The 24603-nt window shown below is 39.1% G+C and overlaps 1 protein-coding gene and 1 long non-coding RNA gene across 8 annotated transcripts in view; one reads left to right on the top strand and one right to left on the bottom strand.

Moving 5' to 3' along the window:
- The window catches only part of SPOP (speckle type BTB/POZ protein), a 74259-nt gene extending 56421 nt beyond the window's left edge, over window positions 1–17838 (top strand). For all 7 annotated transcript variants that reach the window (XM_007482385.3, XM_007482388.3, XM_056816887.1 and 4 more), the window contains 5 exons: window positions 4735–4912; window positions 8155–8210; window positions 9129–9251; window positions 13040–13182; window positions 14302–17838. In XM_007482385.3, coding sequence (XP_007482447.1) covers window positions 4735–4912; window positions 8155–8210; window positions 9129–9251; window positions 13040–13182; window positions 14302–14446 — 645 coding nt within the window. In that variant the 3' untranslated portion in view covers window positions 14447–17838. The remainder of the gene's footprint in view (window positions 1–4734; window positions 4913–8154; window positions 8211–9128; window positions 9252–13039; window positions 13183–14301) is intronic.
- Window positions 16530–20588, bottom strand: LOC103099781 (uncharacterized). The gene is made up of 2 exons (XR_462137.3): window positions 20286–20588; window positions 16530–18052 (listed from the first exon to the last, which is right to left on the bottom strand). It is a non-coding gene; the product is annotated as an uncharacterized LOC103099781 (long non-coding RNA).
- Between the last annotated feature and the right edge of the window lie 4015 nt (window positions 20589–24603).

Here is a 24603-nt window from a genome sequence, read left to right as displayed (position 1 = left end):
GACTTGTTTCCTGTTCCAAAGCTCTCTATGGACTGTATAGCATTCATCATTGCAAGACACAAGACAGTTGTGTTTGTGTGTTGGTGTGTGTGGGGTGTGTGGGTGTAAGTAAAACAAAATCTAGATCATCTCATCTATATGATGATGAGATGTGGACTAGATGATCTTTAAGGTCCCTTCTAACTGTGAATCCCTTGATCCAAGTTTATAGCACTTTTTCAGGGTGTGTTTGTCCTTTGGTTTAAATTCCAGCTGCCTGGCATTGCTATTTTCTACCTTACATGGAATTTTAATTAACATTCATAATATTTATACTCATATTTAATTTATCCTTGTGGCCCTTCTTAAATATAAGACTTATACAAATTCATACTGAATACTTATGGTCCCAGTGCCAGTTCACTTGTTTTGTTCCCCTCTGTGGTTCATCATGGTATATAATGCAGTTGTCTTTATGGTGACTTTGGCATATCTAATCCACCAGAGAAATCCCAAGGTTTTGGACTAAGAAAATTGATCACTTTTGTTTGTCCATTTTGGGCTATTTGTAGTGTTGTTATTTTATTGAATGTTTAGATAAATCATAAAATCTTAAGGTATGGGAGTAGACTGTTGTTTTTGCATGTAAATGTATAATTTAGAGTCCACTTTCAGTGTTAAAGAATTAAATTTTTAAGAAGGATTCCTTCTGTGTGAGGAAATACAGTGACCCTAATCTGTGCTTTCCTTCATTTAGCTTGGCCTAGTCCACTTAATTATTTTAAGCATTCATTTAGCATTCTAAAAGTCACTTTTTGCAATGGTTGTGAGAGTTCAGTTCTTTTCTTTTTATAGGTGAGAAAAAGTCAATTTGCTTAATATCACACTGAAAATCAGTGTAGTGGAACTGTGATTAGAACTCATAGCCTCCTAGTTTTTTCAACTTGTTACTTGATATTCAAAACAATAAATTAATTTCATTCCATGAAAGGGAAGTGGAGGTTATACTGTGTTTGAGGGAAGAGACAATGGTAATTGGCTTTGGGAAAATGAGGGGGAGGAGAAATAAGAAAGTATGCTTTGCATTTGCACTTTATTTTTTTTTAATTAAAACAAAATTTATTGATTTTTAAATTTTGTTTTCATGTTACCTACATTTCCCATAATGATGGCTAAAAATAAGTTGAGCAAAACTGAGAGACGTATGACCTTATATGTAGTGTTTCAGGCCCATAGTTATGTCACTGCTGCAAAAGAAGCTTAGAACAGTGCCTCCTCATCTCTCTTGTTTGGAGGGAAGCTTAGTAATTATACTATCAGCTTTTGATGATTTTATTGCTTCTATTCTTTTCACTTAATTTAATGAACATTTATAATATTTATATTCATATTTAATTTATCTTTGTGGCCCTTCTTAAATATAAAACTCAAACAAAATCATACTGAATACTTATAGTCCCAGTGCCAATTCACTGTTTTGTTCCCCTCTGTGGTTCATCATGGTATATAATGCAATTGTCTTTATGGTGACATTGCTGTAGTCATGAATATTGGGCTTGCTGGTTCTACTTCATTTTTTATCAGTTCAAGTAGGACCCCCCCCCCCTCCATGCTCCTCTTTGTTCATTAAATTGTTTCCTTCATCAGAGTGATATTTCATTCAATTATTATAGCTATTCCCCCAATTGGTTTTCCTTGGTTTTGAATCCTAGAAAACAGGAAAAAACATGGTTTGATGCCTAGATATTTTTGCTTGCGTTAACCAGTTTCTCTTCTAACACCAGCTTTTTAATGTTAAAAACAAGCAACTACCAGCAATAAAGATACTTATTTTCCACCTACTGGGTTTGTGTCTTTGAAATATGATGTTTTAGTGCCCACTTTGCAATGTTGCGATTAAGGTTGAGATGATCATCAGTCTATTTCCAAGGGCTTTTAAACTCTTTTAAAACATTCTTTCTGGCTTCAAAAATAACATAACCTTCTTAGCCCAAGATTATTCTGGCCAAATTTGAAATAAGTGGCTTTGCCTGTTTTTGTTTCACTTGATTGTATTTAAATATACAAAGTTAAACAAAGTTTATCTTTGTTGTTTAACTTTAAGGTCACTATAACTGAAGAAAAAGATTTTTTTTGTTGTGGCAGACTATATATATATATATATATATGCTCTTTAATGAAAACTGATTTTGTTTAGAAAGAGAAATGTATTTTTTTTTAACTCTTACAACTTTAAATTTAGATTTACCCAACCTGAGTGAGATGTTTTCATGCAACCATTTATAAGAAAGAAATGTCATAGTCATGTCAGGTTTACAGCAGCAAATCTGAGTGAGTCTCTATAGTTGGTTTTATGGGCCTTAGAAAAAAAGCTTTACCCCCAAGTTGCCTTGTTTTAGTATAATTGGAAAAGATAAAAAATTCCTTTTAAAATTAAAAGTTTGGACTCTGAAGACTCATTTGTTAAATACCATTTTAAAAATTATTTTTAATTAAGTGTATTTAGTGCTGGGAAAAGGTACCAGATCTGAGAGCCTGAGAAGTTGTAGCCTTCTAAATACCTGTATAATAAATCCAGTGCAGGAAGCAAAACTACATAAGCTGCTGTGTTCTTCATGTATGCCATGAAAGAAAGATTGCTCCAGTGAGGAGGCCCAGTTTCTAGACTAGATCATTACTAGGCTCTTCTTATATCAGTTTTGACTCTAAAGCCTGATTATGTGAAAATCAATGGCGACTTCCTTGTTTATTTCACTCAGTCTATTAAATGCCATCAAACCTGATTTAATTTAATCTGATAATGCAGCATCAGAAGAATCCTTTAGTCTCTTTGTCCTCAGCCCCACAAGGCTACCTTCACTTCTCCCTGTGTGGAAGTTTTGTTTAATTGATCTTTTCAATCCATTCCTTGGATTGAATCATCAGTGTTTTGGTACTATCATTGGAAACAGGCAGTGTAAGTTTTTGGCATTTAGTGTCAAAGGACAAGGACTGTTAATGTGAAGAAGTAACTGAACCATATTTCTGATTTTGCACAGGTCGAGAAGGAAGTCTATATGGGGTGGATTTTACTGTGCCCCTGGCTATCAAAATAATGCTATAATCTTTTCTGATTAATGTGCTGCTAAGCACATCCATAATTTATCAACTTGGCTGCCTTACTGCCCAAGACCATAATGGCTAGTTTAAAACAAATGAATAAATTTCCAGACATGACAGTAAATATCCCTCTCCTGCACAGAAGAGACTAAGAGTGAATTGGATGAAGCATTAATTTTGCCTCTGGGTTTACAACTGTTTTCAAGGGATGACTTAAATCTTGATTTTTAAAAGCAAGTTGGGTATTGGGGTGTCCCTAAGCTGTCTTTCTTATCCAGCTTTACCAAAAAGAAAAAAATGTAGGGAACTAGAAATGAGACCTCAAATTCTGTTTTCATCCAAACAGGTGATTTTTAGCAAGTGGCTTCATTTCATAGTGTCTATTTTCCCATCTCTTTAAATGGTGATGATTGAACTTATTACTTGATAGTTTAGGAGATAAAGTTGAAGGTTGGCTATCGAAAGAGAATTAATTAGTGTCTATAGTCAGTTGGTTAGTCAACTGGCATTTTATTAAGGCACCTTTAAGGCACCAGGCACTGAGCTAAGATCTGAGGATACAAAGAAAGACAAAAGACAGTCTCTGCTTTCAATCTTTTGGGAGAGATGACACGCAGACTACTGTGTACAGACCAACTATAGACAGAATAAAGTGGAGATAATTAACAGGACAAAGATTAAGGGGGAGGGAAAGGCTTCTTGCAATAGATGGCACTATAGTTGGACTAACTTGCATTTCTTTTTATAAAGCAGCAGTGAAATGGTCCTATTTCTTGTCTTTTGTATGCTAAGGGATTTCCCAAATGTTCATTGACCCACCTTGGGAAAAATATTTTGGCCTTACTCTCTGTGCCCAGTTAGCTTAATTGTTTAAAGAATGCTGTTAATTACAGAGGCCATGGTCCTGATTTTGATTTTGCCATGAGCTAGGTGCTTTCATATCATCCCAGTCAGCCATTTTGCATGGGCATATCATTTGGACATATAGGGGACTAGGCAAGAGAGTTGTAATGGCTCAGCATAATGCATTACCTTACCTTTAATGGAAAAAACAGCTTCAAAGCACTTGCCTTACAGATTTTTAGTCTATGATGTCAGCTTCATAAATGGAAAATAGCACATTTTATTTTCCTTGTTCTATACCCTGAATTAAGTAGGATATCTTTGGGGGGCATTGTGCCTTTAGGTTAAGAAATTAGGCTCAATTCTGCCAAGGCATCTGATTCATGCAGTAGTCTTTGCAGGAACTCTTGGTGCCTGACATTTTGCTCAAGGCAGAATGAGGTGGGTGCTGCTGCTTTTTTTTTCCTGTCATCTCTACCTTTTTTGCAGTACTTTACAAGGCCAACGAGAGGAAGGGTCTTGACTAAGACTAATAAGTTTCTGGGTATTAGGAATAATTTGGGTTAGGAAAGAGAAGAAGCAGCCACTGGTCTGAGAAAGGGGAAGGAAGCTAAATTTGTTTTTTAAATTATTTGATTTTAAAAGGAGGGGTTGGACTGATTTCATAGGAATACAACTAGTCCATATTTTCATCTAATTGTAGTCCAGAAGTTTGGGGGAAGTAATTGGCAAGACCTTTATATCTCCTCTTTCCCCAAAAAGGAAAACTGTCTGATAGAAAAAGCTTTGATGTACATTTCCTGCCTTTCACAGGTGAGTGTGGTGCAGGATTCAGTCAACATTTCTGGCCAGAATACCATGAATATGGTGAAAGTCCCTGAGTGCCGGTTGGCAGATGAGTTGGGAGGACTCTGGGAAAATTCTCGCTTCACAGATTGCTGCTTGTGTGTTGCTGGCCAAGAGTTCCAAGCTCACAAAGCTATCTTAGCAGGTTGGTATTGATTCCAGGAGTAAGCTTTAGTTACAAGGTAAGATCTGGAGAGTTGGCCAGGTTAACCTTTCAACTTTTGGAATTCCATTTCAAGAAGCATTTATTGAATGTCTGCTGTGTGCAAGGAACTGCTAAGTGCTGAGGGTAAGAGAAAAAGATGAATAAGTTATAGGCTATAGTGCAGCTAAGGGAGGGGAGGGGATGAGGTGGTAGGGGTGGAAAAATTAAGACAGACAAACACAGCAGAATGGGAAAATGGGGAAGATGTGCAAATACAGTGCTGTGAGAGTGCATGGGAAAGAAGGACCTGTTTCTGCTGCTTGGAAGCAAGGATCAGAAAAACCCTGGCATGTGAGCTGAGCCTTGAAGGGCAAGTTAGGTGGTGATACAGCATGTCAGGAAAAGAACAGTAAACGTCATGAGGAAAGACCCAGAAGTGGGGCAGTGTACACTTATTTGAGAAAGGGCAAATAGATGAGCTTGTACCATTTACTTTACGACACTATGCAAGTCCCTGAATGTCTGTACAGGCTTTATTCAATCACTATAAAGTGGCTGTACTGGAGAGTCCCTCAGTTTTATTCCAACTTTGATATTCTCTGTGCCTCTGATCTTTTATCTTCCTTCCTTCCTTCCTTCCTTCCTTCCTTCCTTCCTTCCTTCCTTCCTTCCTTCCTTCCTTCCTTCCTTCCTTCCTTCCTTCCTTCCTTCCTTCCTTCCTTCCTTCCTTCCTTCCTTCCTTCCTTCCTTCCTTCCTTCCTTCCTTCCTTCCTTCCTTCCTTCCTTCCTTCCTTCCTTCCTATGTATATTGATTTATATATTTGTTTTTAGGAGTATTAAACCCACCTCACCATATTGAACAATTTCAAAACAAAACAAACCCACATGGTCCAGTGAAACAAATTCCCATACTGGTTGCATTTCATTCTATATTTTTAAGTCTAGCACCTTTCTGGTAGGAGGGTGGTTGGTAGCTTCATTCATCTTCATTCTCCTAGACTCATTTTCTATTGTATTAATCAAAGTTAAATAAATCAAATAAATAAATAAATAAATAAAAGTTAAATAAAGTCTTTTAAAGTTGGTGTTCTCTGTGATGATGTTGGCATTGTGTGAACTGTTTTTCTGGTTCTGTGTACACGTTACTCTGCATCGAATCAGGGAGGTCTTCCCAGTTTCCTCTGAAACTGTCCATTTCATCATTTCTTATGGCATGTAATATATTCCCTTATCTTCATATACCACAACTTGTTTAGCTATTCCTCAACAAATGGGTATCCATTATGTATATGTGGCTACTACAAAAACAGATACTCTAAATATTTTCATACATGTTTCCTACTCTTTCTTTGATCAACTTGGAATATGGATAGGTCTAATATTAATAACTTTTTGAACCTAGTTTCAATTTGCTTTCTAGAATGAAAGGACTGATTTGTTAGTTTAGGAATTTCCCTTTATAAAACAGACTGTGAAGCCACTGAAGGCATTTGAGCAGGGCTGTGACCTCATCAGACTTGTGAATTTGCAAAGATTCATTATGGCCAGTGTTTGCAAAATGGATTGGAATAAGGAGATAATCAGGTCATTCCTTTTAGGAGTCTGCTACAATGATCTAGGCAAGAGGTAATGAGTGCCCACACATTAGGTAGTTATAAAGGGACTGGGTAGAAAAGGGATAATTGGAGTGAGATTAAAGGACCAGACTAGAATAGGACTTGATAGGCTGTGAAGCAGAAGGATGAATCAAAGATGACTTAATTTGAGGAATCTATGTTTACCATGGGTGCCTCTTAGATTCCTTGCTTCTACTACTACCTCTTAGATTCCTTAACTTCCTTCAAAAGGTCAGTTTAGGTACCACTGGAAAGGAAAGCTTTTCCTGATCCCTCTCATTGTTAGTGTTTCTTCCTTCTCAAAGTATTTTAAATTTGCTTATCTATATAATGGTTGTATTTTTTCCTACTCCCAGATGGAAGTTTGTTGATGGCAGACACTGTCTTTTGTTTTGTCTTTGTATCCTTAACTCTTAGTCAATTCCTGTGCCTCATACATTTAATAACGCTTGTTGAATTGAATCAGATTGTTTCCTTGGCTAAGTAGCTTTCCCACTCTAATGATGATAGTTTCTTCTATAGTGCTGGCAATGCCAGAACTTCCACTTATTTATACCCCTGTCATGGACCAGACTCCCACTTTCTGAGATGCAGATGAAGAAAGTGTTATTTAGGCCTTTGAGAGATTCCAGAAGTACATGGAATAGGAGCTAATTTAATATCAAAACATTTTAAAAGTTTTTTAGATCTATAGTGCTTTGCACACAGCAGGAGTTTAATAAATGTTTGATTCAAAAAATTTTTAAAAACATAAAGCAGGTTACTGATTCAAGGATATATTAGTTATTTGAATTTACTGTAATGGGTTCTGAACCTAGAATTTGTGAACTTTTAAAAAATGCATTCTGGGGAGTAGCTAGGTATCAGTGGATAGAGCACCAGGCATGGAGTCAGTCTGAATCCAGGACTTGGGTTCAAATGTGGTTTCAGACACTTCATAATTGTGTCTCTGGACAAGTCACTTAACCCTGTTTGCCTAACCCTTGTTCATCTGTCTTAGAGTTGTTAATAAGACAGAAAGTGAAGGTTTAAAAAAATGCATTCTGATAACATCATTTCAATATAATTAATTTCCTTTGTAATCTTAGGTATTTTATGCATTTAACAACATTATTCTGAGAAGGCATTCATAACCTGCCTAAAGGGTCCAGGACACAGAAAAAGTACTAGACTTTTAAGCTTTTTGAGTATAGAGATGTTCTATATGTAATTTGTATCTTCCTAATGCCTATCACCATGCCCTGCACACAATAAGAACTTAACAAATGTTTGTGTATTAAGATTTTAATTCTTGAAGTTATAGTGAGAAATTGTTAATAGTGATGATATTATTCTAGAAGATCATCTACTCCATTCTCTTCATTTTATGACAGAAACAGGCTCAGAAAGATTAAATGAGTTGCCCCATATCAAAAGTTTGTTGGAACCCAGGTCTTTTGCACTACACAGATCTACCTTCTTTTGAGAGTCAGCTTTGGTAGTTTTGGGGGCTGAGTTGCTTGGTAACTGAGTCCCTTTTCTTTGGCAGTAATACAGGAAGCAGATTGCATGTTTTATCATTACTGCATAGGACAAAGCATCTCAGCGGTTATAAGTTAACTCTGTTTCTATTCTACTTCACCATAGCCCGTTCTCCTGTTTTCAGCGCCATGTTTGAGCATGAGATGGAAGAGAGCAAAAAGGTATGTGCCTGATGATATATGGAAGTGTCTTCTAGATAGGTTACTAAATCTCATATCACTTGCCATCACCTTTCAATTATCCTTGTTAGTAGAGGGGAGCTGTAATGTGGATGACATAAGATGATAGATAATCCAGGGTCTATTAATGTTTGATTTAAAAATACAAGAGATTTACCTTCCTAATTCTATTTCAGTTACCTTAATATGAAAATTCCTCCATCAGAGTTCACCTTGCATGAGTCATTTTGGTGTGAGGTGAACTCAGTGTTTTCCAGGACTATGTCTCTGATGGACAAGGTCCTATGAAGCTGGAAAGACTTAGAATATGGGCCCAGGGGTAGACTCTGTTCCTGTCTTCTAATTATCAGCCAACTACCAAGATGTTCTTCTCCCAGGAGGGTGGACAAAACCAAATTATTTTTGACCTATTTTGGATAAATCATAGATTCTTCTTTAAAAATTAATTAATTAAAAAATTTTCCTATGATTACAGCATGATTCTTATTGTTTCTCTGCCCTTTTCCCTCCCCCCTCCTGGAGGTGACACTGGGTTATATACATATATTATCGCTCAGATCCTATTTCCTTAGTATGAAATCATAGGTTCTTAAAGCATTGAAGTATAATAGTAAAATTTGTTCAAATCTCCACACAAAATAATTATCTGGCCCTTCTTAGAGGTTATGTGGAAACCTCTTTACAAATTGCTTTGCTATTCATTATCTTTCAGAGAGTGCTAAGGGACACATGTAGGGAAGAAGGGGCATTAGATTCAAATAGGGTACAACATTTTTCCTAACCTATTACTATCCTTTTAGCAAGAACTTTACTATTACAAATCTCTCTTGGAACTTAAAATTAAGAATGAAAGTCGCTGATGAATTGTTCTGTTGAAATCTTTCTCTATTTGGGGTGCAGAACCGGGTGGAAATCAATGATGTGGAGCCAGAAGTTTTTAAGGAAATGATGTGCTTCATTTATACTGGCAAGGCCCCTAACCTAGACAAAATGGCTGATGATCTTCTGGCAGCTGCAGACAAGGTGAGGCCAGCATCTTAGAGATTCACTGTGTGTTCTGATTTCCATGCCATGTCTTTTTTTCACTGTTATGAGAGAAGCATCAGTTTGATGACCCAATACCTTTCCTATTCTATCTCCATTCCCAAACTGAGCTATAGCATCTGCACCCTAATCTGAACCAATGGCATACAGTGAAATTAATTCTCTAGGAAAATCTTTAAAAGGGGGAGGGAAAGATGGAGAATGACCTTTTTTCAGTTTGCTTCTTAGTTGGAATTTCAGGATTTTCTTAAATGGTTAGCTGAAATATTTGCCAAATAATCCAGGGTATTTGAGCTCACCTCTCCTATGATACTACATAGTAGTTCGTGAAAGCAGGATTCCAGGAGAAATGACTGGTGAGGACACAAAATGATTGGCTCTTTGCTTAGTGTTTGGTGTTTTCTGTCTTGAAAATAATTCTGCTAATGGAGGAATTTAAGGGAAGTATGCTGGGAAGACTCATGTAACTGCAGTATTAGACCATGTTGGTAGAGAAAGGAGATTTTTTTTTGTTGAAAGCATCTTCTCTTCCTGCTATGATACTGCAGAACTCATCAGAGGGAAAAGATGGCTCCAGCCTAAGGGCTCAGAGCCTTCCTAGGATCTGCTCATCATCATGGTCTCCCTCCACCTCCTTTTGCACTTCCTGAGGATGGAGGAGAGCACTCTGTGACTTCTGTTTACAGGTGGAGATTTTATATTTATCAATAAGATGTGTTTGTTAACTTTGTTTAATTGAATTGGGGGGCCTTATGGGGTGGGAGCATTGTTTATTTATCAAAGGAAATTTAATACTGATATTGGAGTTGGTTTGACAAGACTGGAGATATTTTCTTCTGTGAAAATCTTTTAGAAATACACAAGCTTACATAATAGAGATTTGTGGTTTCATGTACAAGTCCTCTTTTTTGTTCTTTGTAATAGAAAATGCTTGTTTGATGGTTGTCACATACAAACCAAAAGAAAAATTGCAATTTCAATTTAAAAAATCTTTTGAAGGGAATAAGGAAGGCTATGTAGGTTCCTCAAATTATTCTACCTGCCTGAGGGTACTTGCTTTCCAAAAAATAACAGAATCAAAAAATGTTTATGCTGGAAGGGATTTCCCAGGCCATTTAGTCCATCTCCTTCATTTTATAGATGAAGAAACTAAGGGCTCAGAGTATGTATATGCTATTAATCCAAGGTTATAAAATGACCATTGCATATCTAAGACTAGAATTCAAGCTTCCTGGTTCCTAATTCATTGCTGCTTCTATTCTGTCAAGAGACAGTGATGATAAGCAAATACTATTTATTAGACATTGTGGTTGGTTTGAAAAGTATTGGAGCTCAACTAGGTGGCTCAGGAAATAGAGCATCTGGAGACAGGAGGTCCTGAGTTCAAATGTGGCCTCAGATACTTTCTAGCTGTGTGATGACCCCATTGTCTAGTCCTTATTGCTCCTCTGCCTTGGAACCAATACATAGTATTGATTCTAAGATGGAAGGTAAGGATTAAAAAAAAACAAAAGATAATATAGATATATAACAGGTGTAGATGTAAAAGTAAAAGACTGCTTCAAATGTTTTTAAGTTTATATCATCTTTTCATGTTTTCTTCTAAGATTTTTCAATAGTTGGGCACTTATATCTATAGTTATACAATAGTTGTTCACCTGCTAGGAACAAAGACTATCTTTTCATACTTGAGTTTTTGTAGTCACTAGATTCCTTTTCCCCACATTTCATGAGATATGTTGACTCATCCCATTTTACAGAGAGAAATATGAAAGCACAAGACACTTAATTCACTTGTTCAGTATTATACAACATACTACTGGCAAAGTCAAGACTAAAACTTGGTGCCCCTAGTTTTTTCTTTAGTTTCTCAACCAGTTAACCATATTGCCTTTGACCCATTGCAGCCCCACAGGGGAACTGCTTCTGCAGGTATTCCCAGGCAGGATGTTGTCAGCACAACATGTTCACATATTAAAAAATCAGTTAAAGCCATTAAATACCAGCATCCTCTTCCATTTGTGAAAGAGAAGCAGATGAAGGGTAGGTAGAATTTTGAGGTTCTGCTCAGAAGTTCCCAACTTTTTGGATTTTGCCCCAGCATACTACTTTTAAGTTTTCTTGTGATCCTGAAGAAATCAGAAAAAGAAATCATTCATGGAAGGACCTAAACCATCTAGTGTTTGCCCAAGAGGCAAAACCAGCTTCTTCAGAGCTTTTCCAGGCCCCTGAGAACATGTGTAATTAGACTAAAAACAAAGTACATCACATCTGCCAGGCCCAGGAGACACAGTTTCAATCTCTTGGGTAAGTACCACTATTAGGCAGGTTTTTCAGAAGCGTAATTAAGGAGAAAAAAAAAAAGAAAACTTAGCCCTCTGGGACAAAAATGGCTACTTTTGTCTAATTGTGCAGTTGGGATCGGAGCTATTCGTAGTATAGGTCCTTATAATACATATATGGAGGAAGGATGGGAAGAAGACACTTCCTATAGCTATAGAGAACTGTGACCCCACCCCTACCCCCAAGCCATTCCAGTTTTGGAATGAAGAAATCTCATCCCACTATCTTATCTGGTGTCATTCTTCTTTTACTCAAACTGTTTTCCTAGGGGCACAAATGTAGACTTGGGGAGCACAAAAACCAATAAACCTCTCTCTGGTTTTTTGTTTTTGCTCCTGGAGATCAGAGTGCCCAACAGATTTGCCTTCCTCATCCAGAATTCATAAAAATACAATTGGCCTCATTTTTATTGCCTGAAGGGATGTTGCCCCATAGAATTGTGAAGCTCCAAAGACAGATCCTGTAAGGAACCTCTACTTGCCCCTGTGGCACAACAACCCACCAGGGAATCCTGTTGAATTGCATTTTATATTGTGCTTGCTTGGTTTCTTCCTCACAAGGTCCCAAAGTCAAATCATAATCTCACATTAGGAACTAAATGACACTGTTGCATTGAACCATCCAGATAGAGTATGGGTTTTGTGCCCAGCCACAACCCAGCTTCCCACACCCAGGAACACTTAGACCTTTTACTTGGAGAATAGGGAGTTTAGAAACCAGTTCTGGGGGGCTAAGGGGAGGATGGGAAGGGGTTCTCTGCTGCTTTTTTCATTTGTGAACCTTAACCGTAACCCCAACAGAATGGGATTTCATTGAACTTTTTCTAGTCAGAAGAAGACCTTGAATGAGATCACTAATGGCAGAGGTTCTGGTAAAAAGCCACCATGGGGTTATTTTTCCCATTTGGAATAACAATTTGGACTAGTGACAGTACTCAGGCAAGAAAAAGGTAGAATAAATAAAATCGTATTTTACTTCACTCTGGTTCCAAAACAGTATATAGCAGAAGTTTTAGAGTGAAATTGCTTCTGAACTGTATAAAAGGTACCAATATAATATACTCCTATGGGGGTGGATGAGCCCAAGATACATTTTGGGTAGAGAGACTTCCATGATAGTTGCTATTTTGCTGCAAGTAGATTTTAGAATTTCCAGATAAGAATCTTTGTATGCCCCATACTTAAAAGTTTTCTTGAATGTCCTCGTTTAAAACTTTAAATAATTGATCCTCAAAATGTGCCTATCTGGTATAAGTAAATTAACTGGAATTTTTTGTGGTCCATCAATATGTGCAACCCTATTCCTATGTCTAATGGAGTCTGAGGTTTGCCTGGAGGAGGGTGTACTGCCAAAGAAAGCAGCTTAAGGTTCATTCTGCCCATAGCTATTACTGCCCTGACCATCGTGGTGTTTGTGTCTCATAGTATGCCCTGGAGCGTTTAAAGGTCATGTGTGAAGATGCACTCTGCAGTAGCCTGTCCGTGGAGAATGCAGCAGAGATTCTCATCCTGGCTGACCTGCACAGTGCAGATCAGTTGAAAACTCAGGCAGTGGATTTCATCAACTAGTGAGTTGGCATCTTTGGTCATTTTCTGGGGAAAGGAGGGAGAGGGGGATTGATATGAGAAACTCTTAAGTACTGATAACTTCATCAATCCTTTAGCTAGCAGGTAGGGATTTTTCTATTTTAGACATTTCTTCACCTGCCAGTCTGGAAAACTGTCTTGCCTTTGTTGGTGTGATCCTATTGGTGATTTGAAGTTTTTGACTTAATTTTAAAAGGGAACTATATTAATTATTTGTAGCTTTCTGACCTGAAAGAGCATTGTGTCCTCAGAAAATAATCTTTTTTACTTCTTACTTATTTTAGGATAGGGATCCAACTAAACTAATTGTGAAGATCTTCTGAGAATGGAAATGTATACTATGAATTAATGAGATTTATATTCTAATGTTTTATGAGGTGGGGATGGGGGAGGTTGAGCTTGCCAGGAGATTAGACTTTTCAATGTGGAAGTAGTCAATTCCACCAGAACTATTCTATATCATCCTAAGTGAAAATATTATTCCAATAATCTCAGTTAACTATGGCCATCAGGTACATAGATGTGCCAGCAGAATGTCAGTTTTCTTTGAGCAGCAGTATCTCTGTTCTTGAGTGTTTTTAAGGAGCAAACTCTAAGAGACGTTTCTGGACAGAGACAAGATGAACAAAGACAAGCAGCACAAAGTATAGATCTTCATCACAACAGGGCTCTGAGGATGGCAGGCCTGAGACAAATTACCACAGGAGCCAGTGAAGGCAGGGTATTTCATGGTCAGGTCATTTTTTCATATAGAATAGTGGAACAAATATGTATTAGACTTTCTTTAATAAGTATTTCTTAAACTAACAGAAGTGACTTAACTACATTGGCAGATGAACTTCATTAACCCGTAAAGTTCATTGGTACCTCTGAATAGTCTTAGTTTCCTTGTCCAAAAACCTGAATTTTAGAGAAATGCCAAAAAAATGTATCTGGAAAAATCATAAAATGCTGTTGTCATAACTCCATACCACCTAGACATGCAACCTTGTGAGTCTTTTTGTATTGACATTAAAAATTAAGCCTAAGGTAGATATGTGTTCCATAATTTGTTGGCCTTCTCTCTTCATCATTAACTGGTCTGTCTGTGTTTCTTCTAGTCATGCTTCAGATGTCATGGAGACCTCTGGATGGAAGTCCATGGTGGTTTCACACCCCCACTTGGTGGCCGAGGCATACCGCTCCCTGGCTTCAGCACAGTGCCCTTTCTTGGGGCCCCCACGAAAGCGCCTGAAGCAGTCCTAAGGCCCCTGCTTATTGCAGGACCCAATTTTTTTCCCAGAAGCAGCAGCACGTTTGCTGTCCTTGACCACTACGTAGAGGCAGCTCAGTCTGTGGAGCTTTTACTCTATTATGGGGGGAAAGACTGTTCCATGACACCCTGACTTTTAAAAACAGCACCAAGTAACTTGAGGGGAAATAGGGGGAGGGGAGGGCCTGGGGCTCGGGGCAGTTCATCCTAACGAAAACCCTGTTGCTGCATTGTCTGTGTGTTCCCTTCAGCTTGGACAAGTCGATCCTCCAGGGATTTGGTTTAGGTGCTGACATCCCAAAAGACATCCAGAAGGTGGTACTAGGGTCTAACCCATCTCTGCATCTGACAGCACAGAACAGATCAAATCGTCAGGTGTCTGGACTAAAAAAAAAAACAACACAAAAAAGGACATTTAGTTTTTAAGAGAAGGGGAAGAACAAAGGAAGAGGAGGAAAGAATTTTTGATGGAATTTCTCAAAAGGCCGTTTCTGGAGGATTCCAGTAGTATTTATGTTGAGAGAAAGAAACTTTAGCCCTTTCAGCTGTGCTAAAACTGGGACGTTTACAAAAACGCCTTACATCGTACAGCCAACAGAAGAGCAGTTCTCTCTTGTTATTAGCACTTATATGTTGTTTGCAAAAACGGAAAATACCCTTTATCTTTCTGTGGGGAAAAAAACAAGTGAAGGTGAGAGGCGGAGAGGAGGCCCTCTGGTCTGGGAGACAAGAACTCGGACGTGGCGCCCTTTGCAAAGAATCTTTATTGGTTTTGAAGAACTGGGAAAAAACAAACCTTCATCCCAATCTTGTACTTTCTTGACAAGAACTGTGCTTCTCTGTTTTTAGATATTGTGGAAAATGGCATTTTTCTCTCATTTTACTTCTCTCTCCTCTTTCTCCCCATCCCCTTTTTTTTCAAAAGGGTGGGAAAAAAAAAACACTAACACATTGTTAGTTGTTCACTAACACTGCGTGGGAAAAAAACACTGAAAAAACTAACGCACGGTGTTAATTGTTCACTAACACTGCGTGGAATAAAACACTAAAAACACTAATACGCAGTGTTGTTCGCTAACACTGCGTGGAAAAAAACCCCACTAAAAACACTAATATGCAGTGTTAGTTGTTCACTAATACTGCATGAAAAATTCCTGGTCCTGAGATGCTCAGTTCTTTGTACCTGACTTGCCGCCTGCATAGGAGCCAGTCCTGTTCTTTTCCTTTCCTGTCTCCCCTGGGGAGAACTTCCAAATAGTCATTTTTTTTCTTTTTGAAAATATAAATAATTACTATTTTGTACTGTGTGGTATCCCTGGTTTTCCTTTTTTTTCCCCCCATTCCACTCCTTTGGCCTGCCTCCTAGATTGGAGGCACCTGTTCAAGGGAATTCCCAGAGCTGGTTGGCTCCCTAAACTACAACTGGCCAATGCCACTCTTCCAGATGTCCTTTTAAAAAGAGTGATTCTATTCTCAATGCCTGAGCAGCATTGATTCAATGTCTTTTCATGGAAAATAGGGTCAGAATTATTTTTTTCATGCTGCCGACTCCTGCCAGTCCCCTGCCCTTGCACCTTCGTGCTGCACTTTCACTCTGTTAGGGTTTAGTCCTTGGGGTTGCCAAGATGGGAGCCTAGTATAGAAATGGGAGTAGCAAAGCCTGTCCTTTCTGAAAGTCCTAAGAATTGTGTCTGCTCTCATACCAAATTACAGAACTAACATTCCCTTAAGACCTCATCTAGCAACTAAACAGAATCACTAAGCAAATGGACATGAGTACAGTGACATACAGTCAGACTGAATTGACATGTGTTGGCGCCTCTTGCTTTGTTGACTAGTTAGTATCTCTGTAAATTATGCTCTCAGAAGAGCTAAACTTCGAGTTATCCAGCACACATCTGGCCATCTTCTATGCCCCATTCACAGCGGTACTCGTGAACCATAGAGCCACAGATGGACTTAAACAAAAAAAATGCATTCGCAGTCCCTGGCCTGTGGAACTTTTTTTGAGCTCAGGTCAAGGCTTAACCTTATTTTAGGGCAGGCTCTCTCCAACAGTATATAGGAGGAAAATCCTGAATAGATAGTCTTTTTAATCAGTATAACCGAGGGCAAGATTTGGAATCTGCCACAATCTCCTACCACACACCATCAGAACTAAAGTCTGACCTCATTTTGTTAACAGTACCTTTGTAAAGGAATAGGCTGCAAGTTCTCTGACTTGTAACTTCATGTTTCCCCAACCTTTGAAGTTGATACAAAGGACAAGCCAGCTACATAGCTGGCATTTATCCACACTATCTCTTGCATAGCGAATAATCATTTGTATTGTGTTGTAAGGTTCTCAAAGTCCTTTCATGTGTGTTTTCTCATTTGATCTTCCCAAGAGGTAGGGAGAGTAGGGATGTTATCCCAGGTTTACAGATAAGGAAGGGCCCGATCTACTAAAGAGGCAGAGGTAGGACCAGAATCTGTGTGGTCTGACTCTGGTCCATTTCTCCCAAGGCTCCATAATTAGCCTAAGGAAGCTTCATTCTTGGTAGAAAAATTGAGCTTAGGTGAGATTTTTCCACTGGGGGAAGCAAGAACAATGCTATGTTGTTATTCCTTAGGTGGTTCTTAGTGAACAAACTGTATTTAGAATTTGATTCCTCATTCCTTCACTGAAAGATTAGATATTTGGGCAAGTAAACAGGGATTTGTGTAGCTTCTGGAAGGCCATGATTCTGGGACTCCCGAAGGATGTGTTTCTTCTTCTGGGATTATCCAAGGTTTGTGAAAATTCCAGTTTGAGCTTTACATAGGAATCAATATAATCCAAGCATCTCAGGTGAAGCTGCTATATAGGTGTCCTATTCTTGTTATTGTTATTATTATTAGGTGGTGTTTGTTTTTCTCTAAATGATACAGTTGGAGCCATCTGGTTATGACAACATCAGAGCCACAGCATACTGTTCATAAACCTCCCACTGTCACCAGCCCCTCCCCCAGCTCCCTCACATCTGAAATTTAATTCAAGTTAACTCCACAATCTGTGGCATGTGCTGTCACTGCAGAGATGTCCGTGCCAGTAGAACAGTTGGAGATTTCAATTCCACAAGGATATGGCTTATTTATCAAAACAATATTTCAGGCAAGTGGTTTCATAGAACCTTTGGAGCTGTGGTTTTGGGTCCAGATAGAGCATTTAAAATCAGCCCCTTTTGTTCCCTCCTCCTTAACAGGCCCTTCTTAGAATTTATTTCCATTCTTTCTGGGGAGATCAAACCTCTATTGCCCATTTTTTTCTTCAGGACCTCCAACTCCTTTTTTGATTTTAACAACTTGGGTAAGAAGTCCCTGTTTCCTTATCAATAATAAAGTTACTGGCTTTTTAAACAAGAAAGGTAGAGAATCCACTTTGTATCTTTAAAGACTCTGCTCTCCTTACTGCAGCCATCAATGAAATCACCAATGCTTGTAACCACCAGATTGCTGCTGCTGCTGCTGCTGCTGCTGCTTGAGCTGTTCTGAGTGTTCTTTCATTATCTAGACAGATCCTGGGGTGGAGGTTCTCTCCTTCTTGTGTGAGCCTCGGCAGATGAAAAGAAACAGCTTGTCTGTTTACGAGGATAACAACAAACAGAGGGGGAGTTCAGCGGTACTTTGAAAGGGTCTGTTGCTTTGTTTTGGCTCTTAAACTGCTGTTAAAAGAACAACAGCTAAAATCCCATAACCCGTCTGCCATAATTCCTTTGGTTCAAACTTAAGAGTTGAGTATCAATTCTCAGTTGGAGCCCTACTGTGTTTTCCACAAGTAATTATCTTGTTTAATTAGTGTGGGTCCCTCTTCACTTTCATTTTCTTTACCTTGTGATTTTCATTGAATTATTAAGACTAGATTATCCAGAAGACCATTAGAAAGAAATGAACCAATGGTCAAGTGAATCCTGTAGATCTCATGTCTGTATTTGCAAGGTTTTGCAAGGTTTTTTCCCTGACTTGATTTCAAGGGGGACAGACCAAATAGGTTATTCTGGATAGGGCAAAAGCACTCCATAGGAACAGAGATTTAACAAGCAAGACCACAGAATTTCAGATAGTATTTCAGAGAATGAGCCAAAAGAGCAGAAGAGTTGAGTTCAAGGTATGATTGAGCAAATGAAAATGGAGACTTGAATGCCATCAGCTCAAAATTTTAAGCCACAAAGCCAAAACAACCACATCCTAGTAAGATGATCATTTTCCATTCCCACTTTGATGGTTGCTTTGGGAATGGCATCTGGATTTTTGTTTGGTTCTGATTTCTACAGCACCAGGGGAAAAAATAGTTTTAGGCTGGAGGGAATTCAGAATAAGCAACAGAAATGATTAATGGTTTGGGAGGGATCAGCTCTAGGGGAAAACATGAAAATGAAATCTGTATAATTTGGCTAAAGGATACAGCAACAGTGCCTTAGGTTTTCACAGCTCCTGAAAGCTCAGATCACTTTTCTGACAATTATTAAACTTGGTACATCCTGAGACAACCTTCCCCAATGTATATACTGGGAAGTGTAACTTCAACATCAGCTTTGGATTCAATGGTTTTTAGAGCTGAGGTCTAACCAGGATCAAAGGGTCTGTTCTGGCATCTGGAGACAGTGGACCAAAATGAGAATGGGAATCCACAGTTCTCTTGATGAAGCAATAGAAACTCTTTACTCAAACTGAATAGAAGTTCCAATAAGCAAGACACTAAGAGATGTCCATATAGATCTATTCCTTATTATGAAAAAGACTGTAGAAGTTGGAAGAGACCTTGAAATTTTTGTAGTCCATTCCTTTCAGTTTACTGTTGAGGAAATGAGCCCAGAGTGGGGATGTGACTAGCCCAGCGCTACATAGCTGATTTGGAGCTAAGTTTGGATTAGAACCCAGGTGTCATGTCTCCAAGCCCAGTGTTTCCACCAAAGCACTGCTTTGTCTACACATCTCTGGGACTCTTGTGAGACTTCATCCAGCCAACTAAATACAACCATCTAAGGGAAGAAGGAATTTCAAGGTGATTGTTTATTCTGGGGTAGAAGACCACATCCCCCTTTCCGTCATAACTCTTGGAAACCTTAGAGTCACCTGGCCAAGTATACACTCTTGTTGCTTATTTTAGGGGTATGAGTCTTGGTGATCTTCCCTGAGCTGTGGTTCTAACATTATTCATGGCCTCTTATATTAATGATCCATGAAGGTCCTCTTAAGTGGTATCTTAAAATTTTAACCATTACATTATCACAGTGACTATGCTTGTATTTTTGGCACAAATAGTACCAATAAGTGTTTTTAAAATTGCGTACAACATTTTGGTAGTTACTTAAATAATATTTGTAATATAAGTTGTGGTTTTAGAATACTATAGCACACAATGAGGAACGCAGCCACCCTTAGCTTTAATTCCTTTTTGAGACTGGCATACTGTAGGTGATTTCTTCAGCTTATTTGTCTTTCAGATAAATGAGTATACAGGTATTCAAATAATCTCAGCTTTAAATTTACTGTGAAAAGCTTAAACTAGTTGCAGATGCCTACATTTGGAACTTGCCTCTCTATTGACTATTTTGCCTCAAATATTTTTCAATAACACCTTAAATTTGGTAAATGTTGATCATCCTGTTTTAAATTTCCATTTTTATTTGCCCATCCTGCAATATGGTCATAAGACATTTCATTTATATCAACTAGTGCGCATATTACACTATAGTATAAATTTGTTGCATTTCTGTTGTCTATAACTACCCTGACATTCAGGATATGTCTTCATTTTCTTTGACATTTAAAAAAAACCCAACAGATATTACTATGATGGTACCACCCTACCTCTTCACTTGGTAATGCTTCCAGTTCCTCACCATGATTTCTTCTTCTAGTTCCATCATCTCTTTCACACTCCTTCTATTACTGACTGCTCCCACCTAGTCTCATTTCCTTAAAGTAGACATTCCCAAAAGTTCTGCCTTTGCCCCACTATATTGCTACCCTCACACTTGTGACTATTACTTTATACATAAAAATCAATAGCTCCAGGCCTGGTCTTTCCTCTAAGCTTCATATTTATTTACATGTCCAACTGCTTAGAGCACTGTATGTGGTGGTGCCACAAAGTGGGGCCTTGCTCATGTACAGCACTACTACTTGTGATGTAATCCTTGTGCCACACAAAGGATTATGTGGCTGCACAATGAAGACATCAGCACGGTGAGCAGTGATCTGGGGGAGGGGATTCCGCACTGTGTATATTGCTGCCTGGTTAGGGTTAGGGTTAGGTTTTTATAGTCTGGCCCTCCAATGGTCCGATGGACAGTGAACTGGCCCTGTGTGTAAAAAGTTTGGGGACCTGTGGCTTAGAGGATGAGTGGCTTTGTACTGGGATGTCCCACCTCCCTCCACAGTAGATTCTACATTCAAAACCAAGCTAGTGTCTTTCCTGAAAAACCACGTCTTCCTCCTGACTGCATTATTTCTGTTTATGGCACCTAGTTGATTTGTGTTCAAAAATCTTGGGTTTGATGAGTCAGCATTGATTATGCACCTGCTAAATGCTGTGACAAAAGGCAGTTTCTTCCCTCAAGGAGCACATATTCTAATAAAGGAAACAAGGGGGGGAATTACAAACGGGGTACATATATATATGGAAAGTAGGAAATAAGGCATAGAGGGAAGGCACTATTATGATTATGAGGGATTGGGATTATAGAAGCTAAAATTTTAGTTGGGACTTGAAGGAAGTCAGGGGGAGCAGTAGGAAGAGAGGAGGAGGGAGAACATTCCACATAGGGATGAGAGTCAGACTTCCCAGGGCCACAATGGATGGAGTGTCTTGTTCATGGAACAGCAAGGAGACCAAATCATCTCTGACGCGTTGTTCTCCCCTTTTATATCCAGTTCCACTACTGTAGCACCTCTAGTAGACATCTCTTGCTCACAGTGGCCAGTGACACTGCAGCTGAATAGACTCTAATTTTTCTGGATCAATAGTCTCCTAACAAGTGTAAAAAGTAATCGCTAATGCTTACTTGGGGCGTAACTTTGTGCAAGGGCAGTTAGAGGCCTGGATAGAGTACTGGGCTTGGAATCTGGAAGACTCAGCTTCTTGGGTTCAAATTTGGCCTCAGACACTCTCTGTGTGACTCTGGGCAAGGCACTGAATCCTGTTTGCCTCAGTTCCTCATCTGTCAAATGAGCTGGGGAAGGAAATAGCAAACTACTCTAGTATCTCTGCCAAGAAAATCCCAGATGGGGTCATGAAGAATCAAATATCTGAAATGACTGAACAACAAATAACTATGTGCTGGGCACTGGATTAAAAGCTTTACACTTATTTATCGGCACAACCCTGGGAGATGTGAGCTATTATTAGCTACATTTTACAGATGAGGAAATGGAGACATTAAATGACTTGCCCCAGGGTCACACAGTGTCTGAGGCCAGATTTGAATGTAGGTTTTCCTGACTTCAGACCCAATGTTCTATCCATTGCATCTTCTAGCTGCCTAGGAATCTAGATTCATAAAAAAGAAATTGACTTGGGGCAGCTAGGGTGCTCAATGGTTAAAGAGCCAGGCCTAGAGACGGGAGGTCCTGGGTTCAAATGTGGCCTGACACTTCCTAGCTGTGTGATCTTGGGTGAGTCACTTTACTCCCATTACCTAGCCCTTATTGCTCTTCTGCCTTGAAACCAATACTTAGTATTGATTCTAAGACAGAAGGTAAAGATTAAAAAAAAAAGTTGGCTTAAATTGCTATAGTAAAACTAAAACGTAAAAAAAAATTTTTTTTAAATCCTGAATTAGAAGGCTTGGGAGCAACCACGAAAGGATCCTATGAGACCTCCTTTCCTAAAGATCTCTGAGGAAGAAGGAATACAAATTCTTTACAGTTGTATATCCTCTAGAGTTTGTAAACAGTTTCACAGATCTCATTCGATCCTCACAGTAACCCTAGGAAGCAGACATAATAGGTGGGCAGTATCCTTGTTTTATATGATGATAAACTAAGACATGGCAAGGTTCTGTGACAGCTAGTAAATGGCAGAAGAAACCAGTATTTCTCAAATATTTTTAGTTCACTTTGGTCAGAGACAAAAATCCACCAGCCACCTATTCTAATCACTTTCACTAGGCATTAGAAATAGAACACAACCTCTTATAGCCTGTTCAACAAGTGCGGTTTGATTCTTTCATTTATGCCTAATACCTCATCGCCCCATTTGGGGTTTTCTTGGCAAAGATACTGGAGTTGTTGGTCATTTCTCTCATTTGACAGGAGGAAACAAGCTAATGGCATTAACTGTCTTGCCCAGGATCACACAGCTCGCATGTATCTCAGGCTGAATTTGAACTTGGGTCTTTCTGATTCCAGGACTGGGACTTTACTGTACCATGAACGTCTACCATGTACCCATTCTCCTGTGAGGTTCTGGGGAAGATGCAAAGTTTAAATATGATATAGTCTGTATTCTAGTGAAGCTTGAAGAAAGGTTATTTTATTTTATTTTTTACTTAGAATGGGGACAAGGATTGAGGCCAGGGAGGGCTTCCTGGAAGAAGAGACATTTGAATGCTAAAGAATAGCTAGGTGACCTGCAAAGCAGAGCTCACCGCCCCCCTATCCCCTACTAGGCATAAAGGAGATAACAGTGACCAAAAGCATGAGCTCAGAATTGTAGCCTCTCAACAGGAGAAGCAAGTAGTTCAAACTAGCTGAAGCAAGAGAGTATAGGAATGGAGCCCCATGAAATAAAGCTAGAAAAGTCAAATGACAGGAGACTAAGAAAGGCCTTAAATGCCAGGAGAGTCATTTGAATGCAGATGATGGGCAAAAGGAAGCCCATCATATTATAATAAATAATAAATCAACTTTAAAATTTTTTATTTTTTCAATGATCACTTTTTCCTTTAAAATCCTTCCTTTCTCATCTTTCCCTCCCCTCCAAGAAAAACAGCAAAATGTAACACGTATAGCAGGTATGCATAGTTAAGCTAGGCAGATTCCCGTACCGACCATGGCTAAAGACAAGTTTCATTCTGCATCACTTCTCTGGCAGGAGGTAGGTCACATTCTTCTTCATCTCTCCTCCAGAATCACAACTGATCAATTTATTGATCTGAGTTCTTAAGTCTTTTAAAGTTGTTTAATCTTTCAGTGTTTCAACAAGTACTTATTTTTTTTAAAACCCTTACCTTTTTTGTCTTGGAATCAATACCAGGTATTGGTTCCAAGAGCTAGGCAGTGGTGGTTAAGTGACTTGCTCTGGGTCACACAGCTAGGAAGTACCTGAGGCCAGATTTGAGATCAAATTTGAATCCAGAACCTCCGATCTCTAGACCTGGCTCTCCTCACAATGAGCCACCTAAGGGCCCCTTTCAAATATTTATTAATCACCTAGTCTTTGCCAGACACTGGACTAGATGCTGGGGTTGCAATTACTAAGAATGAAACAACCCCTGCTCAAAATGGCAGCGTTGGTGAAGATGTGGCACTCAGTGCAGAGCCAGCTCTCAGGAGGCTGCTCCATTCCCCCTTTGCATGCCCCCCTGCAGCCACCCAAAGCAAGCACTTTCCCTCAATTTTCTCCAGTAATCTGGGAGCTCACGCTTGGAATATGTCCTCCGAGCACTCGAATTTGGGGGGAAAGATTGGAGGAATAACCAAATCGGCAGGTATGAGACCTTCCCTCCCCCCCCAAGCAGTATGATTTAGAAGAAAGAGAAGATGGGAGCAGTAGGTAGCTCAAGGATAGAGCACCAGGTCTGGAGTGGGAAGACCAGGCTGTAAATCTGGCCTCAGCTGTGTTCTAACTGTATGTCACTTACCCCCATTTGCCTTGTCCTTGCCCTGACTAAAGCAGAAAGTAGAGATTAAAAAAGAGAGAACAGAGGTGGAAACTCTTAAGAGGTAGACAGTCAAGTGGTAATGAAGACTTGCATGTACTGAGCATTGGCAACGGTGGGAAGTGGAAGTAACGGGGGAAGATGTCAAAGAAGAGGCAAATTTCAACTCAATGTAAGTAAAAACTTCTTGGAATTAGAGCTGTCCACCGTTGACATGCTGGTTGCTCTTGCTGAACTGCTTTCTTTTTCCTCTCATTTTTTCTTGTTCCAGGAGATGGCTCACTGGGTAGGAGAAGGGGGAGGAA

Source organism: Monodelphis domestica, chromosome 2, assembly GCF_027887165.1.
Source record: "Monodelphis domestica isolate mMonDom1 chromosome 2, mMonDom1.pri, whole genome shotgun sequence".
NCBI classification, from domain to species: domain Eukaryota; kingdom Metazoa; phylum Chordata; class Mammalia; order Didelphimorphia; family Didelphidae; genus Monodelphis; species Monodelphis domestica.
The sequence above is the reverse complement of the archived record's forward strand: the minus strand, read 5'-3'. Positions and strand labels throughout refer to the sequence as shown.